General features: G+C 37.4%; 1 protein-coding gene across 1 annotated transcript; it reads left to right on the forward strand.

Moving 5' to 3' along the window:
• Positions 1–4,229: 4,229 nt before the first annotated feature.
• On the forward strand, positions 4,230–10,590 carry gpr18 (G protein-coupled receptor 18). Its single transcript, XM_039655842.2, has 2 exons — positions 4,230–4,485; positions 6,734–10,590. Exon 2 carries the CDS (start codon positions 6,744–6,746, stop codon positions 7,731–7,733), a length of 990 nt encoding a protein of 329 aa, XP_039511776.2. The 5' UTR covers positions 4,230–4,485; positions 6,734–6,743; the 3' UTR covers positions 7,734–10,590.
• Positions 10,591–27,943: the final 17,353 nt, after the last annotated feature.

Below are 27,943 nucleotides of genomic sequence, written 5' to 3' on the forward strand. Positions count from 1 at the left end.
GCCGCTGCGTAAAAAACATTTTGATGAACTTTTTGATGCCAAGTGCTTTTTGATGCCTAAATGGGTTTGAACGGTTAAATACACACGGTGTGTCAAAGTGACCATGTATTTGTAGGTATAATTTATTGATAATGTATTAAGTGAAGAAAAAGCACAATCCGTGCAGTTGGTCTTGAAGTGACGGTATCCAAATTTACCTGCTGTCATTATTAATATACTCAAACAACAAAAATGACACAATCTCTCACTGCTCTTGATTGAATCATTTTTGTACCTGTAATAAGAATGAATGTATATTCAATGTACATAGCAAAAACTATGCATTGTTTTTTGTTTTTGTTTTTTATACACATGTAGTTTTCCTTTTAATGTTTTTTTCATGTAGGTCTATTTCATTTATCAATGTTTACTTGTCTTCAGTAAGCTTGAGAGTTTTTTAGGCTAGTACTGATTTTTTTTTTTTAATGATATTGAAAATGGCGATATGAATTATGAGATTTCAATATTTTTGATATCATAACCTTATTTAAAGCAAAAATAACTATATTGTGATATATATCGTTATTGTGAAATAAAATTACTCATATTGTGTGATATAAGATTTTTTATTATTTTTTTTTTTATATTTTATTTTGACCAAATCTGTAATTATTTGCAGACCATGCAGTATCTCTGTGGTCCAAAAGGGGGTGCACAAGGGAAAAACCACTATCCTAGTTCTAGTAACTTGTTATAAAGTCTTGTTATAAAGTGCTTTTGTTAGTTTTAGATGGGCTTTAGGCAGCTGGGAAACCAGACGGTTCTCAGCTAAACTATCTTTAACCACAAAGGACCAGCAAACCAGCCTTTTAAGCAGGACTCGTGTAGCCAACAGCTAAAAAAACAAAAACAAATACAATAATAATAATAATAAAGAAAAAGAGCACAAAACAAATCTTGACATGCACTATATCAAATAATAATCCTGGAGATAAAGAGAACATAAGATTCACACAGACACAGGTTCACACAGGTTCGATATTTTCTTGACCATGATCTTACAGCCATGTCAAATTCAGTGCATTTACAACAAAGAGCCATAAGAGGGAGACATAAAGCAAAAAGTCAAGTTCATGAATAGAAAAACATGTCACTTCTTCCTCTTTACACAGGGAACTAAATTGACATTTCAGTGTTCAGTTAGTTTATAATGAAAAACAAATGGTAATATTGCTTAGAGACACGGTGAGAATAATTTGCTTGCTGTACTAAACTGAATAAAAATAATTTTTTCATACAATTGCAGTAAATGTTTAATGCACTTATTGTGATTGGTAGGGTGATGGAAAGTGGTTAGATTCTGGATTGCATCAAAATGCTTGGTATGAAAACTAGCCAAATAGTCTTCAGAAGGGATGTGAAAGACTAGTGACACGAGTGATTTGTGAAATTAGTGACACCACAGACAAAAACAGGAAAAGTTTGAATACCAATGTTATGTGTCTTGACAAAGACCCCAGAGAAGAATTGTGGTTAGCTAAACTTTGCAAAAATGGACGGAAACTGCTGTGTTGCTTCAACCCTCTTTGAACTGATTCTTTTTACAGGAAAGGGGAAACAGTTTGTCAGCTTTTGCATGAAGGCCTAGAGATCCACTGTCAGGAACAGTTAAAAGTTTGTAAATAATTGCATCTCAGCAACTGTAGAAATTGAGTCTCAAATAACAATTGGCTGATCAAAGTACTTGTGAGGGGTATTATTTGGTGCATGATTAGAAACGTATTGTTAGCTAAGATAAGTTAATCCACAATTCCACATCGTATTAAACCTTCATAGAATGCTATCACAAAATACACAATGCATTCAAAGGAGTAACTGTTAGTTCCTTTAAAAAAAAAATTTTTGCTGATAATTTACTCACCCTATGTCATCCAAGATGTCCATGTCTTTTTTTCTTCAGTCAAAAAGAAATTAAGGTTTTTGATGAAAACATTCCAGGATTTTTCTCCATAATGCACTTTACTGGTAACCAAACGGTTCAAGGTCTAAAAGACAGTTTCAATGCAAACTGCAAACTGTTCAAAACGATTCCAGACGATAAATAAGGGTCTTTTCAAGCGAAACGATCGCTCATTTAAAAAAATAAATAACAAAGTTTAAGTTTTATAAGCTCAAATGCTCGTCTTGCTCTGTTCTGTGATGTGCGTTCGTGACTCTCCTGTTCGAACTCGTTCATCAAAATGAACAAATCTTTTTCCAAGTCAATTTGTTCATTTCGCTCGTTGAATGAACCAAATGACTCAATTCGTTCATTTTGATGTGGAACAACAACAATCACCAGACCTTTGTCACCCTCTGCAGGCATTTGTTATAATACATAGCCTAATGTGTATAAGTTGATAATGTTTCTTTTACAGTACATTATGTATTTTAACAGTGTTATTTAATAAAACCATGATTATTTGCTTTTGAACCAATTATTGTCTCATTGTTATTATATAGCTATGTATTTTAAAGGCTATTGTTCACTCTATTTTAGTGATTAATCGTCAAAATAATCAACCAATTACTCGACAGTGTAAGTGAGATAAAACATTTCAAAATCCATTGTTTTGCATTTTGTGACTTTCATGCGAATAAAAACTGTCCAGCCCCACTCATATATTTCATCATTAAAGGGTTCTTAAAAACGTTTTTGCTTCGTTCTCCTGAACTCAGTATCGTATCATCTCGACTAGTAAGCAAAATGTATCGCCACACCCCCACTGTTTACCCATTTAGCCTACCTCTCTTAATTAGGTACTTATCAACTTATTAAAAAAGAAATGGCCATACTATGTATCACATATACATATGACAGCTCCGATCACAGTGTTTCAGTCTAGGACCATATTTGGACAAGCATCTTGACTCAGACTCAATCTGACTTCTCATGGGTAAGGCCTTGACAAGTTTCTATCTCAAATGTCCATGCAAGTCTACAAAATGAGATTAAGTCATTACAGGCATCACTTCTCTAGAGCTATAATATTCACTTCTCTAGAATCTAGAGTATAATACCCTTTATGACAATGGCATATGAAATCATTAAGACTAAATATAAAACCGTTGTCACTCATATCTTCTGGAGAAAACGTTTTTAGCTTATAAGGCCTGTTCTTGCTTATATTGTACTCATATCCAATACATTCCTTTATGGTGCTTATAATCATACAGATCTGAGCACAGGATATAACTGTCAAAAAAGTATTATTGCTATAATACTTCATAGTACTTTTGGTCACCCTTCCCTTTTTTTGTAATATGGAGGAACCGAAAAAAATAAATTATGTGAACTCAGACATTCCTCATTGCACAGGCCTAAAGTTCATTTCTCTAATCTTTCACAACAATCTTTACAAAAAATCCCAAGGTTTCTACTGTAGACATGTGAACACAGACTGTTTGTGTTTGTCCCCATATGGGTAAGTTAAAACTAGTAACTTCCTGATGTGGGCGATTGTCGAACAGAGGAAATGTCAGACAGCGTTATAAAGGGTGAATGAATCAACCAATGTACAGCGTAGGTGTCACATTGGTACGAATATTAGAGGTAACAGTTCACAATTGAGATCATGGCCCCACCATAATGATGGAAAATATGAATGTTCCACACAGATTACAGTGTTGATGTTTTTAAAGTAACTTCTTTAACATTTGGTATATAACTTCCGGCTGAATGTCACAGCTGGAACATATCATTTTTTGGGTTTTGTGTGTGTGTGTGTGTGTGTGTGTGTGTGTGTGTGTGTGTGTCAGTACAACAACAGCAGTTATTAAAGGAATAGTTCACCAACATAAAAAAAGTTGACATGAAGTTTGACACGTTCCTTAAAATAAATTTTCAAAATGCAGACCAAAAATGGCAGCCATAATAAAACATTTTTTCTTTATGAAAAACTCTTCACACAAAGCTGTTTCTTTTCATAATTATGCCTGAAAAATGTATCAGACAACAATCATATTAAAGTAACCTCTTTAGTTACTCTATTTGTTCCGTGATTTTTAAGATGAGCTGCCATTTCAAGCCTACATAAAGATCTCATTTCCTGTTTATACACCAACAACCTCAGCATCCTGTGTTTAATTAAAACTCCTCAACACCAGATGCCTTCTGTTGCCACCTGCTGTGTGCTGCTCCCAAGAGAGCTAATGCTGTGTGACAAACCCTATTTTCCCAATCAATAACCAGCACCCAAACCTGTCACATCTTTACACAGCTCCACCGCTCTCAAACGGCATATGACATACAGTTTGCTTTTGAGATGTATTCTGCACCAGTACATGCATTACAGGAAGTGAAGGGGCTTCACAGAAACCAAAAGAAAAATTCTAATCTAAATAAAGACACTGGCTTCATTACTTCCTCTATCTTAGATCGAAGCTCCGCAGAGATAGTACATTATTACAGTCATCACCCGTACAGCCCTCAGAGCAGTTACGATGCCAACAACATGGATCTCTGAGGTAGGTACCTTTAAATGTTTTACTTTGTCATCTTGTAGAACAAAAAATAATAATAAAAAAACACGATAGGTTTTAAAAACAGCCAATCAGATCTGAAGACAATGCTGTAAGTCAATTGTGTTTTTATACAAAGTTAATCTAATAACAAGGAGGCTGTTTATCAGCAGTATGTACATTGACACTGCACAGATGTTTGAGAATTGTAAAAGTAGCATTCCTCCTATTTCCTTCAAGTGGTGCACTATATTGATTAACAGTCAACATTTTGTTATTACTTTTTTGTATCTTAAAACTCATATTTCAGAAGCCTTCAGAATTTTATTTCAAAATTTCCTTTCTCTTTTTAAGACTTTTTGATGACTTTTTGATAATTTTTTTTACAAACCCTCAAATTCAAATGAAGAAAAAGTGATTAAATGGAGTAAATAGAAAAAAAGATGTACAGAGTAACTTTCTGTAATTATAGTGCACCTATAAAGTACTTACATTTAAGTACATGTACAGTATAAGAGAACAATATGTAAAGTTTGAGGAAAAAAGAGGTAACAACCAGGAGAATTAAATATGTATAATAGAACTAAGGGGTACTTATTCTATTATTATGAGAACAATCTTACATCTGGGAGCAATTTAGCGAGAACATACACTGCGCACCTTTTTGTAATAATTGTGTACCAATACATACATTATCTGCTTTTTTTTTTTTTAAATCACAGGGTACATATCTAAGCATTACACTTTTTTTATTGCAAAGGTGCAGATGTTTAAGTTTGGGCTTACATGTTTCAAGGCAAGAAAAGCTAAGACTATTGTAATTGTTTTTAAATACTGGGAAATATTTCTTATTTCATGTGGTTACAGGGTGAGTGGTGCTTGTATAAGAAATAAAGGTTTCCGAGACAGTGATATAATAACTACATGGAACTACATGGAACAAGAGGGTAACAAGCACCACTTTAATTTACAGCCTGCAATGCCACAATACCCAGTAACTACATGGAACAAGAGGGTTACAAACACCACTTTAATTTACAGACCGCAATGTCACACTTACCCTGTAACTACATGGAACAAGAGGGTAACAAACACCACTTTAATTTACAGACTGCAATGTCACACTTATTATTGGACACCACCATGCTAACCCATTTACAGATCTCAGCAATTTAGAGCAAAATTGTTGCCAGATTTTAATTATCAAAAGTGATTGCCTATTTAGTGACATTATGAAATAGCCTAGTCTATTTACCACCATATTAGTTCTGATACCAAATAAAGTCAACTTCATAAATAGGCATTCAACTTCATAAATCCATTGTGAACATATTTTACTATTAAAGAGAAGTAAATGTATAATTAAAATGTCCATAACACAAAATCATTGTCGAGCCACAACATTTTCAACATAACATAGTTTGACTTACTGCGAAGACTGCTGCATAGTGGCAGCGACTAGCGTCTTTACCTCTAACAACACTAAGAGAGAGCTTACGAATGGTTAAGACCAACCTTACGAAAGTGTGACTTACAGAAGATATACTTAGCGTACGAACGTGTCGGGAATCGTGCCATGAGGTTAAGAGAGAGGTTAAGGAATAGGTTAAGAACTACTTAGAGATAAGAACGTTTTGGGGAACCGGGCCCTGGTTGTTATCCCTTTGTTACCCAAACTTAAAATATTGTTCCCTTAAACTTATATTGTAAGAACTTTATACACTATAATTACAGAAGGTTACACTGTAAAATTGATTTAATTACGCAGTACTTTCCGGGCTGTAATCTAAAGCGTTACCAAATAAAATGTAAAGACACATTGTAAGAAATAAAGTCGCAACTGCAAGATATTTGGTCACAAGTATTATAAACAGAACACGACTACTAGATATAAAGCTTAAATTGTGAGATGTCAACGCATTCTCATCCTTTAACGTCTGTAAAGTCGCAATAGAAAACATACTCGGTTACTTGGTTCTCTGTAGAAGAGGGAACAAGTACAGCGTACTATCTAACACCAGGGGAAAACCTCTTTTGCGTGTTGCCATAATAGGGGCACTTTAAACATCACTGCAATCCATTGAACCCACTGTACGTCTATTTTTGCCAAAAATAAAATATTGGCACTATAGTAAGGTAAGGTCTAAGGTATATTATTTTGTTTTTAAAAATTGTAAGGCTTCTATTGTTAAAAACATGGAAAACCCCTGTTTTTTATTGTTTTTTTTTTTGTTTTTTTTTATGGTCAAATCAGGTAAACCATCATGGATCATAACACATCTTTGACCGCCAATATGGAGGGCCACGTCCCAAAAGTGTACCGGACTGTTAGCCAAGTGTTTTATGGCATTATCTTCACCATAGGCATAGTGGTCAACCTGACCGCTCTCTGGGTCTTTGCCTTGACCACTAAAAGACGGAACTCCATCACCGTATACATGATCAATGTTGCTTTAGTGGACCTGGTATTTATCTTACTGCTGCCCTTTCGAATTGTCTACTACAGTCAAGACTACTGGCCCTTCGGGGACGTGTTCTGCAGGATTAACGCAGCACTAACAGTGCTCTATCCCTGCCTAGCCTTGTGGCTCTTCGCTCTCATTAGCACAGATCGCTATGTGGCCATAGTGCAGCCGCGGCACACCAGAGAACTAAAAAGTGTTCGCAAAGCCTTGCTGTCCTGTGCAGGAGTCTGGATCATGACCCTAGGCAGCACGGCTCCGCTCATCTTCTTGGAAGAGGACCCAGACCGTATCCATAACTATACCACTTGCATCAAGATGCACGACATCATCTACTTGCGCCGTGACAATCCCGTCCACTTCGCACGTATCATCTTCTTCTTCCTGGTGCCGGTGAGCATCATGGTGGGCTGTTACATGATCATCGTAGAAAACCTTATCCACGGCCGCACGTCCAAACTGAAGCCCAAAATCAAGCAGAAGTCCATCAGGATCATTATCACACTGATTATTCAAGTGCTTGTGTGCTTTGTGCCTTTCCACATCTGCTTTGTTTCCATGCTGCTGGCCAGTGGTGGGCAGGGTTACAACACCTGGGGGGCCTTCACCACCTTCCTGATGAATGCGAGTACAGTGCTGGACATCATACTCTTCTACATTGTGTCCAAGCAGTTTCAGGACCGTGTGATCAGCGTGATCTTGTACAGGAACTACCTGAGGAGCGTTCGCAGGAAGAGCCGTCACACCAACAGCATTCGCTCAATCAGCAACCTGACCAGTGCCATGATCTGAACAATAATACCACAGCTGACAAAAACAATGTACACGATGTTTGTAACTAAATTACAGAACAAGATTCCAATTGCAGAACAAGATGAACGATTATCAATGCATGAGTCAAACTAAATTATGTTTTCCAAGCAGAAACAAATCATTCTAAATAGTGATATTGCTCACAGTAACAGTAACTTCTTGTCTGCAGTTAACTCACATGAGATGAACCACATAAGTAACTTCATTGGTAGTGGCTGCAATGAATCATTGCTCATTTGCATGAAGTTAAACTTTTTTTTAGATTTGCTGCCGTATATGCATCACCACCCATCACTAATTCACTTGTGCATGTGTGAACAAGGGGACAAACTGATCTGAGCTGCTGTGTTTCATGCTGCAAGCTGTGTCTGTTATTTTTAAAACGATATATATATATAAATTGGGAATGTTGTTGCATAATCACAGCAAGGTGTTTGAAATAGTTCCCTTTGTAAAACTTTCTTTGCAGTCTCAGCACAATCTGTGCAAAACATGTAACTCTCTTGCAAGCATGCTTTCATATCATACCTAGTAGTATGATCTTCAGAAACAGCGTATGTCTTTGATGAGGTTAGTTCAAAAGGAGTGCATACTAGGATATTTGGTCCTTTCAGAAGTGTAAAACGAGATACTACCTTTCAGTGTGGAATGTAATGCGCATAAAATTTCCCAAAAAGGGAAAAGGTTATTAAATTACATAGCAGCACTTTATTTTTAAGAATGTAGTTATCAAATATATGTGATTAGAATACTAATTTAAAACATTCTGCACCATTTTTCTTTTAACAAAAGTTGATCATAATGAAACCAAACCGGCCTTCGGTAGAGCGCAACATTAAACTTGAACTGTTGGTTCCCAACCATGTTTAATACTACACATTTTGCATGTCTCCTTATATTAATCAAACACACTGTATTCAACTCATCAGCTCATTGGAAGAGATTTTAAGGCCTGAAATGTGAGTCATACAAAGGAGACATGTAAAATGTCCTGTGTTGGGTATTCCCCTTATTAAACGTGGTTGACCGCTGCTGTGTAAGGCACCAGCAGGTGGCACTACTGACCAGGGCACATTTAGCTATATCATCACAATGCTTTGTCTCAATATCACCATTAGGTGGTATCATGTAATGTAAACAAATTACTTGAAAGTGGCATTATATCTGCTGATAGTTTTAGATTGTGATGTTTTCAAATAAGATTTTCTCTTTGTGTTCTTTAATCTTCCTTTTATTGTGACTGGTGGACTGATTTATTCTTTGAGAAGCTGATAAATCATGCGGTGACATGCTATATTCCTTCTAAAATTGTTTATTTTCTCATTCTGTTGTAATTATTATTAATGTTTGAAGCTTTTGTGGCGTATTAATTGAGAGACTGTATTGAATATTTGCAATTTTAAAGTGCATGTCTCACTGCAGGACCATTTATTATAAAAAAGTGAAGCCCACCCCCACCCATAGTGACCACTTGTGACTAATCATGGAGCTTATACGTTCATATCAATTTTAAAGTCAACTCTGGACCTGTTATGCATCAAATACCAATATACCTAATGGATACCCTGCACTTCACTTGATTAAGCATAATTATTCAATTTCATACATGTATATTTTTTGTACTGTAACTGTTAAAGGGTTAGTTCACCCAAAAATGAAATTTCTAATCACATGAACAGCGTCAGCCAATAATGGGCTGTCATTCTGACATATAACCCAGAAGCACTGAACTTCTGGTGAACAAAATAAAAGACGGACACAGAAGAGAAGACATTTTTAAATAAAGTCTTCTTAACATTAAGGTTGAACCACTGTAGTTACATGGACTATTTTAACAATGTCTTTACTACCTTTCTGGGCCTTGAAAGATGCAATGATGTTGTTGCCCATTTGGGGCACAATGTAACCTCTCAGATTGCATCAAAAATATCTACATGATATATCATATGAGGGTGAGTAATTGATGACAGAAATGAAATTTTTAGGTAAGCTAACCCTTTAAATCACCCTTTTTAATAACCCTTTAATTTACCCACTCTTAAAACTGCTGTCTTAAGTAGTCTGGCATGACAACTTCTGGGTGGGACCTGTTTGGATGAACAATGAAGCTGTTTGCAATGGAGCAGCAGTAGACATGTTTCTGAAACTAGTTTATAAAGCTCTTAAATGTATATAAATTTCTTACATCCAAATGTATAGTAGCCTGAAAAATTTACTAGCACAACTTCCATCTCAAATAGACTTTGATATGATGAAGTTCGTGCTTATTCTGCTATCTAGGGGACACCTGTGTTAACTTGAGGGGAACTAACTTCATACATAGGCTACATCCACTAAAAAAAAAAAAAATGCCTTTGTGACTAGTTTGTTAAAAACAACTGAAAAAGTGAAGTTTATTCTGAGGACAACCCTAGCATTATTTGTTTGCAGATGCCAGCTGAATTGATATTTTTAATGTGGCTTATATGTCCAAATACTTTTTGGGGAAACTTTATACAATCAGCAAAATGATTGTTTCAGTTCCTGTCATGGACAGACTGATTTGCCTAAAATAACAATATCACACTACTGTAAGATGTGCACTGCAAACATTAACACACACACACACACACGCATCAAGTTAGAGACAGACACTCTCTGAGCAACTGCAGTCTTCTGTCTGGCCCATGTGATGAATTATCTGGAAGCTTTCTCAGTAATTTAGAATCTTCATAACAAGTGCTTTTTCCATAGGAAAAATTAATGGAAACAAGATTGTCTTTCATTTGAGTTGATTTAGCCGCCTCGGCAGCCAGATGTCTCTCTCTGGGAATAAAACAGTCGGTGCTTAAACAAAGCCCAGCAAAAAACTACCTTTTTTCTGCCGCTCGTGTTACAAACAAATCAGCCAGCGCACAATGGCCATCTGTTTGTTATTTGATATGTGTGAATACATGTTGTAATGACTTTGTTTGTGAATCAGTCAGTGCACTGGAACACACGAGAGCTCTCCAAGTGGCGGAGTGTTTGGAGCTAATCATATAATTGGACACAATAGTCAATGACAAATGGAGTTGCATAGAGCCAGCCAGCTGGGAAGTGAATATATAATCATTGTAAAATCATATCATTTTGCATATTTGAAGACAGCTTAATAGAGTTTGCTTGTCAGCACACTATCAAGTGATCATCAGAGTGGGCCCGCAGTATGTGTTTGGTGGGATATTGCTCTGCAGCGTCTCCGGTGACTTCAATGGAATTGGTAGGGTGTTGTTTTATGCCTCAGCTGTTGCAGTTTTATATTGTGATATGGGAATTATAATGGCATTCTACTGTTCGTGACCACTTATACCAGAGCCAAATTCACAAATCATATAAAAAACATGACTAGAACTGGTAGTGTCTGACTGGCTTCCTCAGACCACTCAAGGGGAATGGGATTCATGTGTATGGCTGTACAGTGAACATGTCTTAGGACATGTCGTGTTTGAACTCTAGATGTGTACTAAAGAACTTCACATTAAAAACTATCATCACAGTGCTCTTAAAGAATGAAAAAAAAAAAATAGACACCATTTTTCGTCAGACATATTGGATTTGTTTGCCCATCCATCAGCTCATAATGATGGAAGTACTACTGTGCGACACAATTGAAGGCAGATCTGAATTATGGATGGGTAAATTTGTCAGTTCTTAATTTTGAGTACTGGAAGGTCTCAAAAACAAGTACTTAATAATTTGGGAGTTTGCAGTCTCTGTCATGGAGATAACGAAAATATTCTAATTTAAAACACTGTAAAGAAAATGTTGTGTTTTGTTTAATGTAGACAAAAAATATGACATGAAAATATGTCTATCAAAATATGACAAATAACAGATAATCAATAATGTATCAATGTTTTCGAAAAAAGAAACATCTAAAAAGGAATAACTGCATGAGGTTAAGCTGAAGAGTAAGCACCAATAAACTGAACCCCATTGACCAATCTTAAATAATATTAATCATACACCCTTTATACACAATATAAACATATCATTGCAACTTGTACTGTTACTGCTAGCCAGAAAGTGTTGATCTCGTTGTGGAAGGACTCTTCCCGTAAAAATGGGCAGAATCTAAGCAACTAAGGCACAAAAAAATTCACAACATGTTATACTCTTGTCGTTATAATACACATCTTGTGCTTCACTGTATTATTATCTACTTTTATAAGGTGATTGCAGAGATCCTTGTGCATTGACAAGGACCGATTTTAAATTAAACATAGGGCTAGTGGCCTACTGGTGGAAAAAAAAAAAAAAGATGATGATTAAAATAACACTGCTGGATTATTCTGAATGCCTAGACCTTGCAGTTGATTGTAATGATTGGAGAAGACAAGCATAAGTCACCAGAGAAATCATTTCAGCAGAAGATCCAGTTATGACATTTTGAAATGTCGTTAAAAAAAAGAAACATATGCATGTATGACTCATGCTCGCACTCACACTCATAGAAGACTGTGTTGGGTTAAAGACATGTAATGGAAAGGCACTTCTCTCAGTGTGTGACCCTCTTCATGCTTTGCTTCGCTAATGTTGGAGGCTTCTCCCCTAAGCAACATGCAAAGTGATAGGAATTTAGTCATAACCCGCTAACTGGCTAGTGATTATGCATTACCCATGGTTCATTCTCACCTGCATTCAAACCCTGAATATACATCTGTATAAAGGCCAACACCAAGCACGATAACTATAGATAACGATGAAGGTAACTATATATGCGTCCACACCAACCGATAACAGTCTTTTTATTCTAAGCATGCGCGTGCCGACGCTGCGGTTTCAAAGTAGCGAAAATGGATGACCTGCTGCTGCTGCTTTGCGAAAAAGAAAAACAGGCGCTTTACACGATATCCTTAAAAGACGATATCCTAAAAAGAGTTCGGAGCGCATCTAAACAGTGAATCTAGCAAGTCTAGCGTAATATCTAACAGTGGATTTAGTCAATGATGGGATAAAACCATCGCCCAACACCTTTATGTATACAATGCCTTTTTCAATGCAACTTCAGCAATTGTTAACTATAGCGCTGGATAGCCTAACCTGAGGTAATGTGTTACACTATGCTAAACTGCTTAATATCTCATTGTGAATACTTCTCACCGTTTATTCCCAGGATACGACCGATTGCTTTTCATGTATCCATCTTTTTTAACGTATCCTTGAAAGAAGATTTGACTGTCAAACAGTGGAGGATTTTTTTGTACCTCGACGATTAACTTCTTATTATTATTACTTAATGGCGGACTGCAAACAACTTTTAGGTGCATACTACCACCTACTGTACTGGAGTATGTATCATCATGTCATTTAATAATTAGTTAAATTCTATTCCACAACCTTCCCAGACAGCAAACTGACATTGAATCAACGTGGAAACGACGTCTCTCATGACATTGAAACAACGTTGATTTGCTCATCGAATTAACGTTGAACCAACGTCAGACGCGGCATTCTTCAAAGCTAAATTAAATCGAAAATTGGTTTGCATTTATAACGTTGAAACAACGCGTTGATTTCAAGTTGATTTTCCGTTAGTTTTGAAAGAATGACGCATCTGACGTTGGTTCAACGTTAATTCGATGAGCAAAACAATGTCAGATCAACGTTGTTTCGATGTCATATTTCCACGTTGATTCAATGTCAGTTTGCTATCTGGGTTGTGTCTTTTAAAAATTTAAAAAGTGTCTTCCTGGTAATTCTTATATCCTCTCCCTCTCCTTCCGATCCCAGTATCCCTAACAGATTCCACTCCCGCCCTGTCTGCTGAACATTATCTTTAAACACCCGTCTTTCCACCTCATTCAATCTACTGTACAATATTATGTGTTCAGCATCTTCTTTAACACCACAGTTCTCACATTTCTCACTATTCCTTTTGCCCATTAAAAATAATGTGCCATTTAGTCCTGTGTGAGCCTTGTCATTATAATTTTCTTCTCTCCTGTTTTTTTTTCCATGTAATTTTTAATACTGACAGATTTTTGTATTTTATTATATTTCCTTCCTTTCCTATCTTCTTCCCACCATTTCTGCCATATTTCAAGCCCTTTCCTCTTAACCACCGCTTTTCCTTCACCTTTTCCTAGTGGAATTGTAACTGTTATTACCTTTAGCAATGCCTCTTTTGCCAGTTTATCTGCAATCTCGTTCCCTTTTATCCCCTCATGTGCTGGTACCCAACAAAACTGAACATCTATGCCACCCCGATGCAATCTTAACAAACGATAAAGTTCTATTAGTAGATCTTCTCTGACTGATATCATTGACTGGATGCTTTTTTATGATAGCTAAAGAGTCTGTGCATATTACCACCCTATCTGGTCGCCTCTTCAACCCACTGCAATGCAATAATGACTACTACTACACTGTAAAAAATTTGGAGTAGGATTTACTTGAAAAAACCTTGCTAAACGATCTCACTCAGAAAATGCTAGTACATTTACAAAGATTTGCCAAATAAAAACCTAAACATATTTATCAGTAGCTTTAATTAGAAATCTTTAAGTTAAATTTACTTGGAATGTGGAATTAAGTAAACTTTACAAAAAATAAGTAATTTTAACTCGGCTTGTAAAAGGTTGATTAATACCGATTTCCTTTGCCTTTGTATTACATTTCACTAAAACAATTATCTTGAATTTTATTAGTCATTTATAGTATGTTCTTTACTTAGATCATCTAAGTAATTTATATATACATCATGTCAGACTTTAAGCCTTATGTGAATGCAAACACCTCAATACTTGGTAGACAATACACAATGGTGGTAACATTTGATGGATCGTTTTTGTGTTTGAATGTGTCGTTTTAAGCAAAAAATTTACTCGAAATGTCACAAAATGGCAATTTACTAATACTGAAAACAAAAATCAATGATAAAACAGTGTAAATACAGCTGGAAACCAGTGAAAAATGAACCTCATTAATTATTCAAGGTCCAGTGCATGATGGAAACCCCAGTATCAGAAAAGTTGAGTAATTTTTACTTAATTTTATTGAGTTGATATTACACTTTCATTTATACTCGCTTGAAATAAGTACTGATATGGAATTTACTTAGTTTTTTTTTTTTTAAATTCTTGCCTGAACTAACTTTTTCAAGTAAATTACATTGGGTTTTTTCACTAGTATTTACTTCACCAAAAAATCATTTTTACAGTGTATTTCTGCTGCATATACAGATAATCGGGCAGTTAGTCTTTTGGAGAAATTTATTTTAAAATCTGGAATATGAATACCAACTCCCACACATTCCTGTTTATTCTTGGCTCCATCTGTATAAATCTTTAAATAATCAAAATAACTGTTTCTCATGTAATTGCTTGTTTTAATTCACTTCCTCCATTCTCCATTCTCTTTTCTTTTCCACGATATTAATATCTCGACGATTAACTTCTCATCTGCCATTTTAAATGCGCAAGACCTTTAAATCAGAATGGATTCTGATTGGTTGTCAGTGTTTTAACGTTGGACATCTGGAAAAAAATAGTTCTGAAAGTGATCCCAACGATATCGTTCCTCATATCTTTATCATTATAGTTGTGGTGTGAACTCTGTTATTCTTTAATATGGAGAACGATTTTTAGAATTATATCTTTATCATTATCTTTATAGTTATCGTGCTTGGTGTGAACGGGCCTTCACAGGTTTCCATTATTAATTTATTAATACCATTATTCAACTAAATGTACCAACATGACATCATGACGTTTGCATAAACATACACGCCACTTTCGAGTCAAGTGGCGTGTTATCTCTACGCATTTTGAGCTATCCGCTTGTATGCGCGCTAAGCCATTAACGGCCGAGTGATTCCGCGTGTCTGTACACACCGTCAAATGTCTGTGCGAAACGAAGCAAAATGTAGCTCTACTGTACATCTGGGGAGCGATCTTTTTTTTTTCCTAGGATGGTAAGGGAACATTCATAAATGCCATTGAGGTAAGTCCTTTATATATACAGTAATAACGTTATAACGTTATAACACGCTGAAAAGTGATTATGCGTCTTGATAGCACGGCAAAAATGGAAATACGAATTGGCGTGTCATACACACGCTACTTCATGAGATCAGTCTGAAATGTACAGTAAAGTCTTTTTTTTTTTTTTTAAAGTGTATCTTCGTATTTATGCACTTAAATGTTACTCAAAAGTGCCTTGCTATATCATTGGGGGTGGGGTGGGGGGGGTCGTCTGGGGAGACTTTAGCCCCATTGTCTTCCTAATATTCGAAACAATCATACCTTTAGGTACAACATCGACAAATAAAGATTTGACAATGCAGATTACTCTCATAAGAACTCATAAGTCATCTAATTTCCATTTTTCACTATGTGGTCGAGCTTTTGAAAATCTGGTTTGAAAATTCCAGGCATCCCCAAACAGAATCCCCCCCCCCCCACGTCTTATCCGAAACCATGACAAAAGTGGCATGTTGGCCTAATGAATTGAGGTGGATAATGGTGTTTGAAAACGATTGGATGGTGCCCTTCATTATCTCTACAGCCAGAAATCTCAGAAAACGCCTCATGCGGTTCCCAGCGGTGCCTGTGGGCTATTTACCCTCACTGGCTTATGCATTAAGATCTTGTCTGGTCAGAAGTGGGGAGAAAGACCTTGCGCTCTTTAATCTATATAATAAGGCGTAGTATCCCTGAAAGAGTGCGCTCAATGCAAAGAAAAGTCTCATTGACCCGTCAGTTAGTGGAGGAGAGGTGAGGAAAACACATGGCTTTGATTACAGCGTCGGCTATTTTATCGGACAAGTCTGTTGCTGATTCACACAGAGAGAATAGCAGCACCATTAGAGGGCATAAATAATGTACAGTCCTTTTTCTACACTACTCAGCTAAGTGCCTTGAAACCTTGGTCTCCACTTGTCAGGTTTTTCAATAGATTAGGACAAGATTTATTTTAAGTCCGTAAAGTAGCATGTTCCTGACAGCGTTCAACGGGGATCGAGTGTTACACGCAAAAGCACAGCGGCCTGGTTTAATTGTAGCACTGTGGAGCAGACAGGTCTCATGTCGGATTGGTTAAATATTTAATTCGGTCTCACTTAAACTTCCCCATGATCCATCGTATCACACTAGCGGAACTCACAAGGCGGAATTACAACAGGGATAAGAGACATGAAAGTTGTAATTCCAAACATAGCCCTTGCTAGAGCTTACAAAGAGAGATTTGTGTTAAGAAACAGATCAGAGACTTCACCCTGACTTTTTCTGTCCGTCTCTCTTACTCGCTGAATTAGTCTTTTTCCCACCCACTTCTCGCTATCCGTTCCATTCTTTCTCCCTCTCTCGATCCACCCCCCTCTGTCTTTGTTACCCGACTAAAGTTACAACTGAGAAAACAATTAAATCCAATTTAAAATTCAACTACATGTCTGTGTCATGCCTCATTATGGGAAGGTTTTTGGTATTCAAAATAATTGAAACCTGACGCGTTAAGTGCGCGGGCTGACTCCCACTGCAGGGCCTAGGGAGCCTCAGACAGAAGAATGATTGTGAGGGAGAGAGAGGAGAGAAAAGGAGACCACTTCAGTGTGACAGCGCAGGGCAGCCTCGTGTAGGGATCTGACAGCGGGGAGGGTTCTTGTGTGTGCGTGTCACGTAGCGGCCTCCGAGAGCTCAATTACAAGATTGATACTCAGAGAGGAAACTTCATTTTGCTTTACAGATGTCGACACCGCCAGAGAAAAGCGAGGTTGTTGTTTAACATAAGACGGGTTTGTGCAATGAGAATAAGCCCATGTGAAACTAAGGGACCTTTTATTTCTCCATCATATCAGATTTCATTTTTTTTTAGGATTTAGTCTCACAAAGCCAGACTTTCGACTAATAGTATAAAGTCTAGACTTCATTGCAGCTTATTCGGGCCAGACTGTCTAACTCACATTTAAAGGTGAAGTATGTTTTTTTTTTTTTTTTTATGTTAAAACAACACATTCTCTAAACCAGATCACTGACTATTATTAGTATTCCCCCAAAATTGTAAAGATTGAGCCCTCCAGACACCATCAAAACATTGCCATTCAGCTCTACTTATAGCAAGAGTTTGGCATTCAGCTTTGGTTACAGAAACGCAAGCCATAATTCGCTTCATTTAGACTTGCATTTAGTCCTTTAGATTAAACAGGCCATGAACACGTCAAAGCGAGTTGTGATGCTACACCTTACAATGGCCGCTTTAATAAAATGATCAGCATGCACCCATTCAGAAAGACAAATGTACCAGTTTATATTGTTTACTTTGATGAGTCCAGTGAAGAGAGTCACAAAAGTGTTAGCTAACACAATTGTTTACTCATGAAACGCAGCAAACAGCTAAAAATATTCCTAATATGTTGGACCCTTTATTGGAAGTAATCAACTTTTACCTTTTGGACAAAGAGCAAAAGAGGTGTTTGCAACATTCTTTGAGTATATGCTTTATATTTGTAATTGCGCCAAGTGGCACTAATTTGGCATATTTCACCTTTAAAGTGACCAGCCACAGCTCGTTTTATTTTAGGTGGCGACCAGGGGCACCATTATTTGTATTAGATTATACAACAATAGACTGAAATGTAACACATTAATTAAAATAGTGGCCTCTGGGAATGTACAGAAAATTGTGTAAAATGAAGCAAAATATGTACAGACTTTTAAGTATTTTGATAAAAAAAAAAAAAAAAAAAAAACATTAATATGATCATGTCACATATTATTAAGTTTTGACTATTAGGCCTAAGTCACAAGAAATAAAACTCACAAGTAGCCAATAAATAAATAAATAAATAAATAAATACAAGATATTAAAAAAAAAAAAATAGCAAAACTCGGTTACACTTTAGAATCCTGTTTCTTACTGCATAACTAATAAGGAAGTACTGAAGAACTTATAAGTAATTCTTTATTAACACTACTGTTAAAGGGATACTTCACCTCTGGAATCCTCCTTATGTGGATTAAAGAGAATAACTCCCAGAATGCACTTGCTTCGCTGCCCTAGGAGGCCACGACTACTAAAAGACAGTAGTTAAACAAAAATGTTTTCAGTTAAACTGAAAATGTTTTTCGAGAACACCCCAAATGTCCAGGATTCGGCTATTGCATTGTACAGTCGCCATTCATTATGTTTACTGTGGCGAGCAGGACGAGACTGAGGGCCAACGGGAGAATGGCGCGAGACCGGTGGTGTGATTACCGATGAGCGACACCTGTGAGACGAACCAGCCTTGTATCTTTCGCGGAGGTGTGGGAATTTTCTTAATAGTGTTAAAACACACACCAACCCTTAATTAGTATATAATTAATAGTAGATCTTCAGGAGGTATGACAGAATTCGTTAGTTATTGATTTAATAACTGTTACTTAACACAATCAAAACATTGTATTAGTTAACACATCTTCATTAGTAGTTATGAAGAAGTAGTTAATGAAGAATTCCCTAGTTATGCAGTAAGTAAGAAACAGTTTTCTAAAGTGTAACATCGGCAAAAAAGCAAATCTGAAAAAATCTTATGCATGGCATCTAACAAATAATACCTTATATTTACATTAACCATAAGCTGTCATATGCAACTGTAATATTATTGAATACAGCACTGAAAATAACAACAAAATTGTAGCCATTTACTTCAGAGCTGAGCTCACAGCTCGGGTATCACATACAATTATGAGTTTGCCACTAGTAACGACATCACTCATTCATTTAATGTGCACGTAGCGCCTAATTACGATATTTCCAACTCTACTTGAAGGCCACATAAGGTTTACTGAAGTCTCGTTCTGATTGTGATGTTCAAAAGAAAGCAGTGCCAGACTGCATTTGCATTTGAGCATCAGCCAACACTTGATGAAGTTCTGAAAACATCTCTGTTTCGTTTCAAAAGACCAAAGGGCCATCTCTATATTTTCATCTTAATTTGATTACACGCCATCCTGTCTCTGTGAATGATCTGTTTTGCCTCAAGAGGATCTTTTAATCACTTTTCTCCCGTAGTGTTGTTCCTCTAAACATGCCGCAACTGTCTTGGACCATTCCCAACCACACTTGATTGAGTGGTAAAAAGACATTTGGGAGAAACTCTGTGCGTGCACGTGTACGTGTCTGCGGCTGGCTTGTACGTCGTCAAAAGAACCGACAATAGTTTACAGTGTCTCTACAGAAATGCTCACCGCCTGCCTGGTGGCGGAGATGCTTTTGTCTCCTGTCCTCCATTAAGAGAGCCATAAAGGTAGTGAGAACAGATGGCGGCTGGCCTGCTCTGTCCTGCATCTCCCCGCAACTGCCACCGATCCTTTGCGTCCATTAATCTTCTAGTCCGTATTCCTGCGACACAACTATATTAAACAACTCAAGAGAGAGAAAAAGAAAAAGAAATGGGGGAGTGAGCCAAACAAGCCAACGCAGCTGTCAGGAAGCCTAGAGTGAACCATCAGTCCACAAAAACCTCTCTAAACGCTTCTGTAAAACAGTGCGAAGAAAATCATTCCGCCTTGAACCTGACCCTATAAAAGTGGTATCCATGGCCAGCGAAACAATAAATGCTCATTAAAAGGCAGCTGCCAGTGCTGTTGAAGACTTCACAGGCCTGGCTGGAAAACACAAGCACATCTGATTCCAATTGTAATTGAAGAAGACAACTGTTTCCGCCCAGGCTGAAGCTGGGGAAATTTACAGTACTGATGGCAGGGCTTGTTAGAGGCCCGACTACACAGTAGCTGAGGCCTGTTAAACACACAAGTTTGGCCAATGTGGTTTAGGCTTTTTTTTTTTTTTTTTTTTTTTTTACTGCACCGTTAAGTTCAGATTGATTCATTATTACAGACAGCAGGTTTTAAATTTCAAATCCAAGTACAAATAATCCAATGCAACATATTCTCTATCATATTTTACATTTGTGCATTTGGCAAATGCTCTTATCTAAAAGGACACGTGCCAGAAACAAACTCTACACAAGCAAATGAAATGAAAATTGGTAATGAATGCAAGCCAACAGTAACTCCATCATATAGACAAAGGGTATGTGCACAACACCCCTAATCTCTGTTACATTTCTGCTCAGAGCATCACTTCTGATCAAATGAGTTAGAGTTAGACTATTTAAATGTCCACAACGTTACAGCTACCTAACAAGAAAAATAAACCCAATCATATTCGGCCAGAAAAAAAAAAAAAAAAGAAACCACAGGCACCAGTCCAGTGCTTTGCAGTGTGAGGGAGGTGGCCACTCTTGATGAGCTTTCTCTCCATCAGCATGCTGAGCTAAAAATCTGTTGTCTGCGGCAGTGGCGTGCAAAACACATTAATGCGTTCTAGGCCACCGTGATTTTATGAGAGACAAATATTTCAGAACGCAGCTCTATTTGGTCCCCTCTGCTGCATGTCCAGAGCAGTCAGTGGCTAAATTGAAAAATCAATTCCAATTTAAATGATTGGAATAAAGAACTCCTGGAGTCAGAGATAAAAAGGCTGTCTTTTCCTAGATCCCCTTTAATTGGAAAGTCATTTCTTCAGGGTATTCTAATGGTTCTCAGAGAAGATTGCAAAGCAAAGTTGATGAGCTGGAGGAGGGTTAATAGCTTCTGTATGTTTTCCTGTGTGTCTGAATGCCTGGATGTTCAGAGGGTTTACATGTTGTCCTCACTCACCCAAGGCTTCCTTTTGACAAGTGGACAAAATGAAGAAAAATCCCTGGATCTAGACGGATCCAGATTTGCTCTCGTCACACACGTGCTATTCACTATGTGTGTTCAACTCCTACATTTTGAATAAGGAATTACTTCACGACCGCTTAAAAAAAAGTTTAATCCGGTCCATGTTGTCATTATCACGTGACCTACCAGTAACTTGTGTTGCTTCACTGCCATTCACAAATCCTTGACCGTGGCCTCGTCGGTTAGTTAAGTGTCCAGCGTTTGCACACATCAGAATCTAGCTGGAAGAAGTAGCCTATATGATAATTCACATACATTTACTGTGAATTCGGAAATACTTTGTCACATACTGTTCTTCAAGTAGGCATATAAGTGCAGTAGACTGTGAAACGGTTTAGAAAAGGGCCAAATGGAAGTTGCATGTGCATATTCATAAATAAACAAAATGAAACACCCAGTTTATTATCTATATCTGACATCGCCTAACTGTTCATTGGTTGTATCATTGTGCAATCTGTTACAGGTTGCGTTCAGTATCAGTTGGCAGAGCACAAAGTGCTAACATGAGCAGTTGTTATTGAAGAAGAAATAATGGTCATTGAAGCAGGGCTCTATAAAGTAGATTACAGAGGTAGACAGGATATTTACAGAGGTCAAGAGATTGTCTATGTCTGCGCTGGAGAGGTGTGTTGGTTGGTTGTGTCGGGGGAGGGGGGTTCACAGAGGAAAAACACACAAGAACTCTGGTTGGTTTCATTTCCTGGGAAGAAAGGAAAAGTTAAAAGGTGGCCCCCGAACAAATGAAACTCAATTTCACGGCACATTATCCTTCCCTGTTCTCTTCTCCTGGCTTTCATTTTCATTAAGACCACAGACAAGCATAAATTAATAATTACTGCCCGAATGTCTAAATGCAGGCCGCTCTCCTGTAGCCTTTCATTTTCCACTGTGGCCTTGCATGTTCATGCTTGCAAAATGTTAATTTAGATAATGTGGCCTGCCCCTTGTCAGATAATTCTGTTTGGTGGTTCCACTAATACATAATGGTCTTTCTGATTAGATGACATTAAGTCTATCTTGTGTTCAATCAAGCCTGTACGATTTCCTTCCTCGCCGACTCAAAGATGAGCAGATGAAGAACAGTCACATGGCTGGTGAGTCTTTGATACGTTTTTACGTTATGAACTGTGCTGAATGTCAAATGAGGATGAGTAATTATGTCTGACCACTAAAATCTGAAATAGGCATTATGCTGCATCCCAGACTTGCGAGGGAAATTATTGTCTAAAATAAAATAAAAGCATCAACAAACCCAAAACTTAGAACTGGTTTAGATAAAAGTGGGCAGCTTGTTCAAATGCTATTAGCACTATCTTTTTTATGACCTGAATGAAAAAAGCATTATTCATATAGTTAGTGTTTTAATTTGTTCATTAATGCAACTTGCACATCAGGCGTCCATTGTGTTTGAAGACTCAAGGACCTGGAGGTCATTAATATTATAGTTCTGCTTCTCGAATTTGATTAGCAAAGTGGCGTTCCAAGAGCACTGAAAACCTTTGACTTTTTAATATTTGTTTAAAGGCCATTGCACACGGAGTATGAAATTTTCGTATGCGTTTTTTCGTGTTCGTCAGCCTACAAATTCGTCACACACAGAAACCTTGCACACGGAGTCCGATGCATATTTATTAAACCTTTGCGGGAAACCCCCCCCCCGCAAAAATACAAAAATGAATTCGTTAAGCAGATAGTACAGCTTGTTGCCCTCTCTCTTATTGAAAAGAGAATAAAAATAATTGCGTTTGCGTCAGCCAATCCTGAAATTGCGCCGAGAGGAAGCACCTCCTACATTAGTTATCAAATTGGCTGCTCAATCACACCTTTTAATCGATCCGAAATTTCAATCTGATTGAAAGCGGAGGATTATTCCTTTCATAATCCAATCGAGAGAAGAGAACACTTGATCGAATTGAAAACCGAAACTGAAAGCACTATTCATATGTGCAATGATGAGCTCCAGCTGGCCCTGAATTGTCAAAAAAACTCTCAAAATGCTGGCTGTGGATGCGAAAAACGCAGAAAATCGAACCCGATCCGAATTTTTTTATGACGGACGAAAGTTTCGGAGGCGTTGTTCAAGCATGATTGACATAACGTGAGGTCGATTTTTTTTTTAACGTGCGAAAATTTCGGATGCGAATTTCGGACTCAGTGTGCAATGGCCTTTACTCTTGTCTATTTGCGCATCGTTTTTCAGTGACTCGTTATATTAATACACCAGTAGGTGGCAATAAGTGACTGACAACAAGTCAGAATTTCTCCGAAGCATTGGCTGCGTCCGAAATCGCATATTCATTTGAGTAGGTACTTATTTTGAATACGTAGTATTTACTTTGCGAGCACTTAAAAACATGTTTTATATAGTATGAATATGTGTAGTTTGAATGTAATGCAGATGTACTAGATTTCCCATGATGTCATAGTGGTTCACTGCCATTCACAAATCCTTTCCCAAGTGTCCATCGTATGCACACTTCAGGGTTCCTCTTGTCTACTCTTTTATGAGTACTGTGAATACGAACATACTTCTTTTCTCACATAGGCTTACTCTTTTTCACCCACTATATAGCACCCAGTGGTGCTCATAGAGTGCCGAAGTTACTACGTCACTCTGTAGGCCAAAACGCGGAAGTGAGTTAGCATTTAGCACTCCCGGTTCCCTCGCTCTAAAGCCTATGGGATTTTTGAATGATTTTTTTGCTAAATCGCCTGAAATAAGGTCTGTGGTGAACAAAGGCTCTAAATGTTTTCACGTTTTGATCTATGACATAAAACACACGGTTATAATCTGCTTGTGGTTTTTTAAACTCTGTGTGTTTTTTAAAATCTTTATATAGGCTTCAAAATGTATAAATTTTGGATTAACTTGCAAGGGTCACAACTCTTTTTTAAACACAGATCTTATTTTTTACGATTTTCCAAAAGTCTATGGGGAAAATGCATAGCTTTTCGACCGAGGGAACCCATGCGCCGCTATAGCTTCTGAGTTGTCCTACAAAGTGACGTCATCATTTCGGCACTCTATTGCTGAGCCAAATTACGCCCAGCTCCCCCTCTCTCGAAGTAATGGGTGGAGCTTAATCTAGACCAGCTCCACCTGTGTGCACCTAATGGGTTTTTTAATCAGTTTTATTTTGATAAACATGACACAATATAACATAGCGACAACATGAAAAGACTACTGTTATAAAACTGATTTACTGTTATAGAATGATTTACTGATATATAAAAAAAAAAACGATTTCTGAGTTTTAGTGGAACTAAAGGTGTGATAATAAATGTGAAACGCACGTGATCGTTGTTATGCGGTGAATCCGGCGAATTGTGGAACAGCTGTGTTGTCATCAGAGTCCTCCGGCTACTCTCGAATCGCTCTCGCGGTATACGTCACAGATGTGGAGTCAGCGCTGCATCGAGTCGGACAAAATTTCTAACCGCCATGCACCGACCGATCTGCGCAGAGCTGCATGAAGTCGAACAAGCCTTTTGTTGAACCATTTATAGCTCCACTGATTACGTAAAGCTCCACCCATTCTCTGCATGGGGAAGCCTCTTGATTCATTTAAGAATGAAACAATATGAAAAAGTTATTTAATCATTCTCAAAAAATGATTCTTTCAGAAACATTGATTTAGTCAGGAATGCCATTACTGTGTTTGTTTTGCATCTAAAAAACAGGTGAAAGGTCATGGTACCAGTCTTTGAAAAGTAAATAGCACTGAACATGTGGATTCATTGCAGTTACTGTATCTGCACAAAACAAATCGACCGATATTATTATCTTGGGTATGGTGGTATTAGCAATGAAAAGACTGGGAAATAATCACCTGGAGGATGTCTTTGCACACTTGACATTAGAAAAGCACACACACACACACCAAAATGATGACACTGACACGGTCCATGTTTGGAATGAGCAACGCTTGTTATAAATGTGCTCGACACGGGACGCGATTACAGCACCCTGGATATTTTGGTCTTTGTGCCTCAAAGTCATGTTCTAACTGAAATGAATTTATTACAATATGTGCAGTGATATGAAACATCTAGCTGGAGGGGTGAATCTCGCTTAAATAGCTGGGGCAGAACAAGACATCAAACAGCTCATAACTACTGTATATTTCTGTCTGAGAGAGAGGAGAAACAGCATATATATGAAACTCAGAGAGCCAATGCTGGAGCTACAATGCTGATCTCTGTCTACTAAAATACAAAGCAGGAAGACAAAAAAAAAAAAAAAAACACACACAATTTGATAGACAGCACATTTGTGGCTTCTTACTGCATCAAACCCTAACAGTTCAAATTTCACCGGTGAGCGACAGAAACCTTTTATGCTCGTGAAAGGGCCAAACTAGAATTACAGTCACCATTGATTGCCACTTTATATGTAGTTTTTCCAAGGTTGATAGAAACTTTAACCTCATTTTCAATAAAGAAGAAAAACATGAAACGTTCCAGACCTTGAATTTTTACAATGCTGTGTTGAATTATGCAGTGACCAGTCAATTATTCATCTCGAAGCCTCTCTGTTACAGCCACGCTTTCAAAAGCATGCAAAATGGACCTGTGCACGGCCGTGCTGTGTCAACACATTTCCATCAGAATTGCTTACGACAGGAAATTGTCATTCAGTGTCAATTCTGCCTAAGCTTTTATAAATTTGAAACAACACTAATATCAATTAGCTGCATTGCATCGGAAAACAGTTTCCTGAGCCAAACAGTTCTCATGGGTCATTTCAGTTGTGCACTTCTGAGCTCTGCAACTTGAAGACGCAGGCTAATGTTGTGCTGCAGTATTTAAGATGTATGAAACTTTTAGAAATATGTTCTGGTCAAGCTCAGGCGTTGTATTAGTCTAATTGTACAGTAACTTGATCATTATGGCAAAACAATGCAGGGACGTGCACAGGAATTTTGAGGGGCAGTTGCTCTGACCTGAAAAAAGGGCACCCCCCCCCCCCCCCCTCCTCCTCACGGGCTATATGAAGGAATATATTCAGTTGAATTTGTCACCTTCCAAATTGCCTTATCTGGCCGTGTTTATGTCCAAACGCAATGCCTCATCTTATGGTCTTATTATTATTTATAAAGATTGCAAAATGTCAGAGATGAGACAAATGAGCAAAAGAGTTCCTCATATTGTTGTTTATTGTTTTTTTTTAATTATTATTATTTATTTATTTATTTGAAAAGAAATAATCTGGATTGAATGGAAAAACTCGAAAAAATAAAAAACGCTTAGATTTCGGGAAAAAATACAATCCTTTTTTGGCAATCCTGAACTCCCCCTGGGGCCCTAAGCAAAATTCTGCTATGGGGCCCTACCTGATCTGTGATGCCGTGAGCCATGTAAACCATTTGCCATTGCCACTCAATACCGCCCAATACAATCCTCCCTCCTTTAAACAAAACAGTCAAAGAACAAGTACAACAATATAGAACAGAATGAGGTTCAAACAAACAATATTTACTGAATAAAGCATTTTTATAGAATGTTAAGATAACAAGTGAATATTAACGTAAACATAAATAAGAAGAAAATAATAAAGTACAACCCTGAACTTTGGCTTTTGGGATTAATTTTGATTCACTCTACAGCCTGGGTATTTTTCGGAATCATAGCCTATGATTTTTTTTTTTTTTTTTTTTATGCATGTTGAAGCAAATCTTGATTTATTGTTATTTACTGAGGGATTTGCATTCATATTGACCAGAATGTCCAGCTAATCATCATTTTAAATTCAATATAGCCTATAAATCAATACTCAATCAATGTCAATTGCCAATACATTGGTTTCTATCTTGCATAATTAGTGCAGTTGTTTAGAGTTTTTAACTACACTGAGACTAGATAATCAGTGTCTTTATAATGTGTACTTTGATTGGGAGTGCCATCATTCACGTATTATACAGTATTTCTGGTCTCCACATTTCTGCTTGAAAAATGCGAGTTTAATTTCGTGCATGCGCATATGAACGCAACACACGCGACGCGGTTATGTTTTCCGAGCTGTAGTAAACAAACACTGTTGTTGCACTTTGTCGTTTATAAAAAACAAATATAAATAAAAACAATAATAAATAATGGTATTTTACTCTCACTTTTGTCAGGCAAAAAGTGATGCAAGAGATGCACTGCCTGCCCAGATCAAGACAAAACCATCAAACTTTGCTGACATCAAACTAGAGAGGAGAGAACACACGTTTACCTGACTGCTGTTCCCGCAATTCACTCTCATGTTTTTCTTCTTCCTCTTTTCGTGACGAGAAGGATAGTTTCGCTTCATTTTGTCATGGACTTCGTACACATTTAGCGCGCGACACGAGGCGCGGCCTGAGTAATTTGCGGTGCCTTGCCATACACACCGGTCGCATGCAGTCTATGGTCGCGTGCGGCACTGCAGCCACGTAAACAGTTTGACTTTCCCTTTCAGTGCCCGAATGGAAGTGA

The sequence above is a fragment of the Pimephales promelas genome, chromosome 7, assembly GCF_988280905.1.
Source record: "Pimephales promelas chromosome 7, fPimPro1.hap1.1, whole genome shotgun sequence".
In the NCBI taxonomy this organism is placed as follows: domain Eukaryota; kingdom Metazoa; phylum Chordata; class Actinopteri; order Cypriniformes; family Leuciscidae; genus Pimephales; species Pimephales promelas.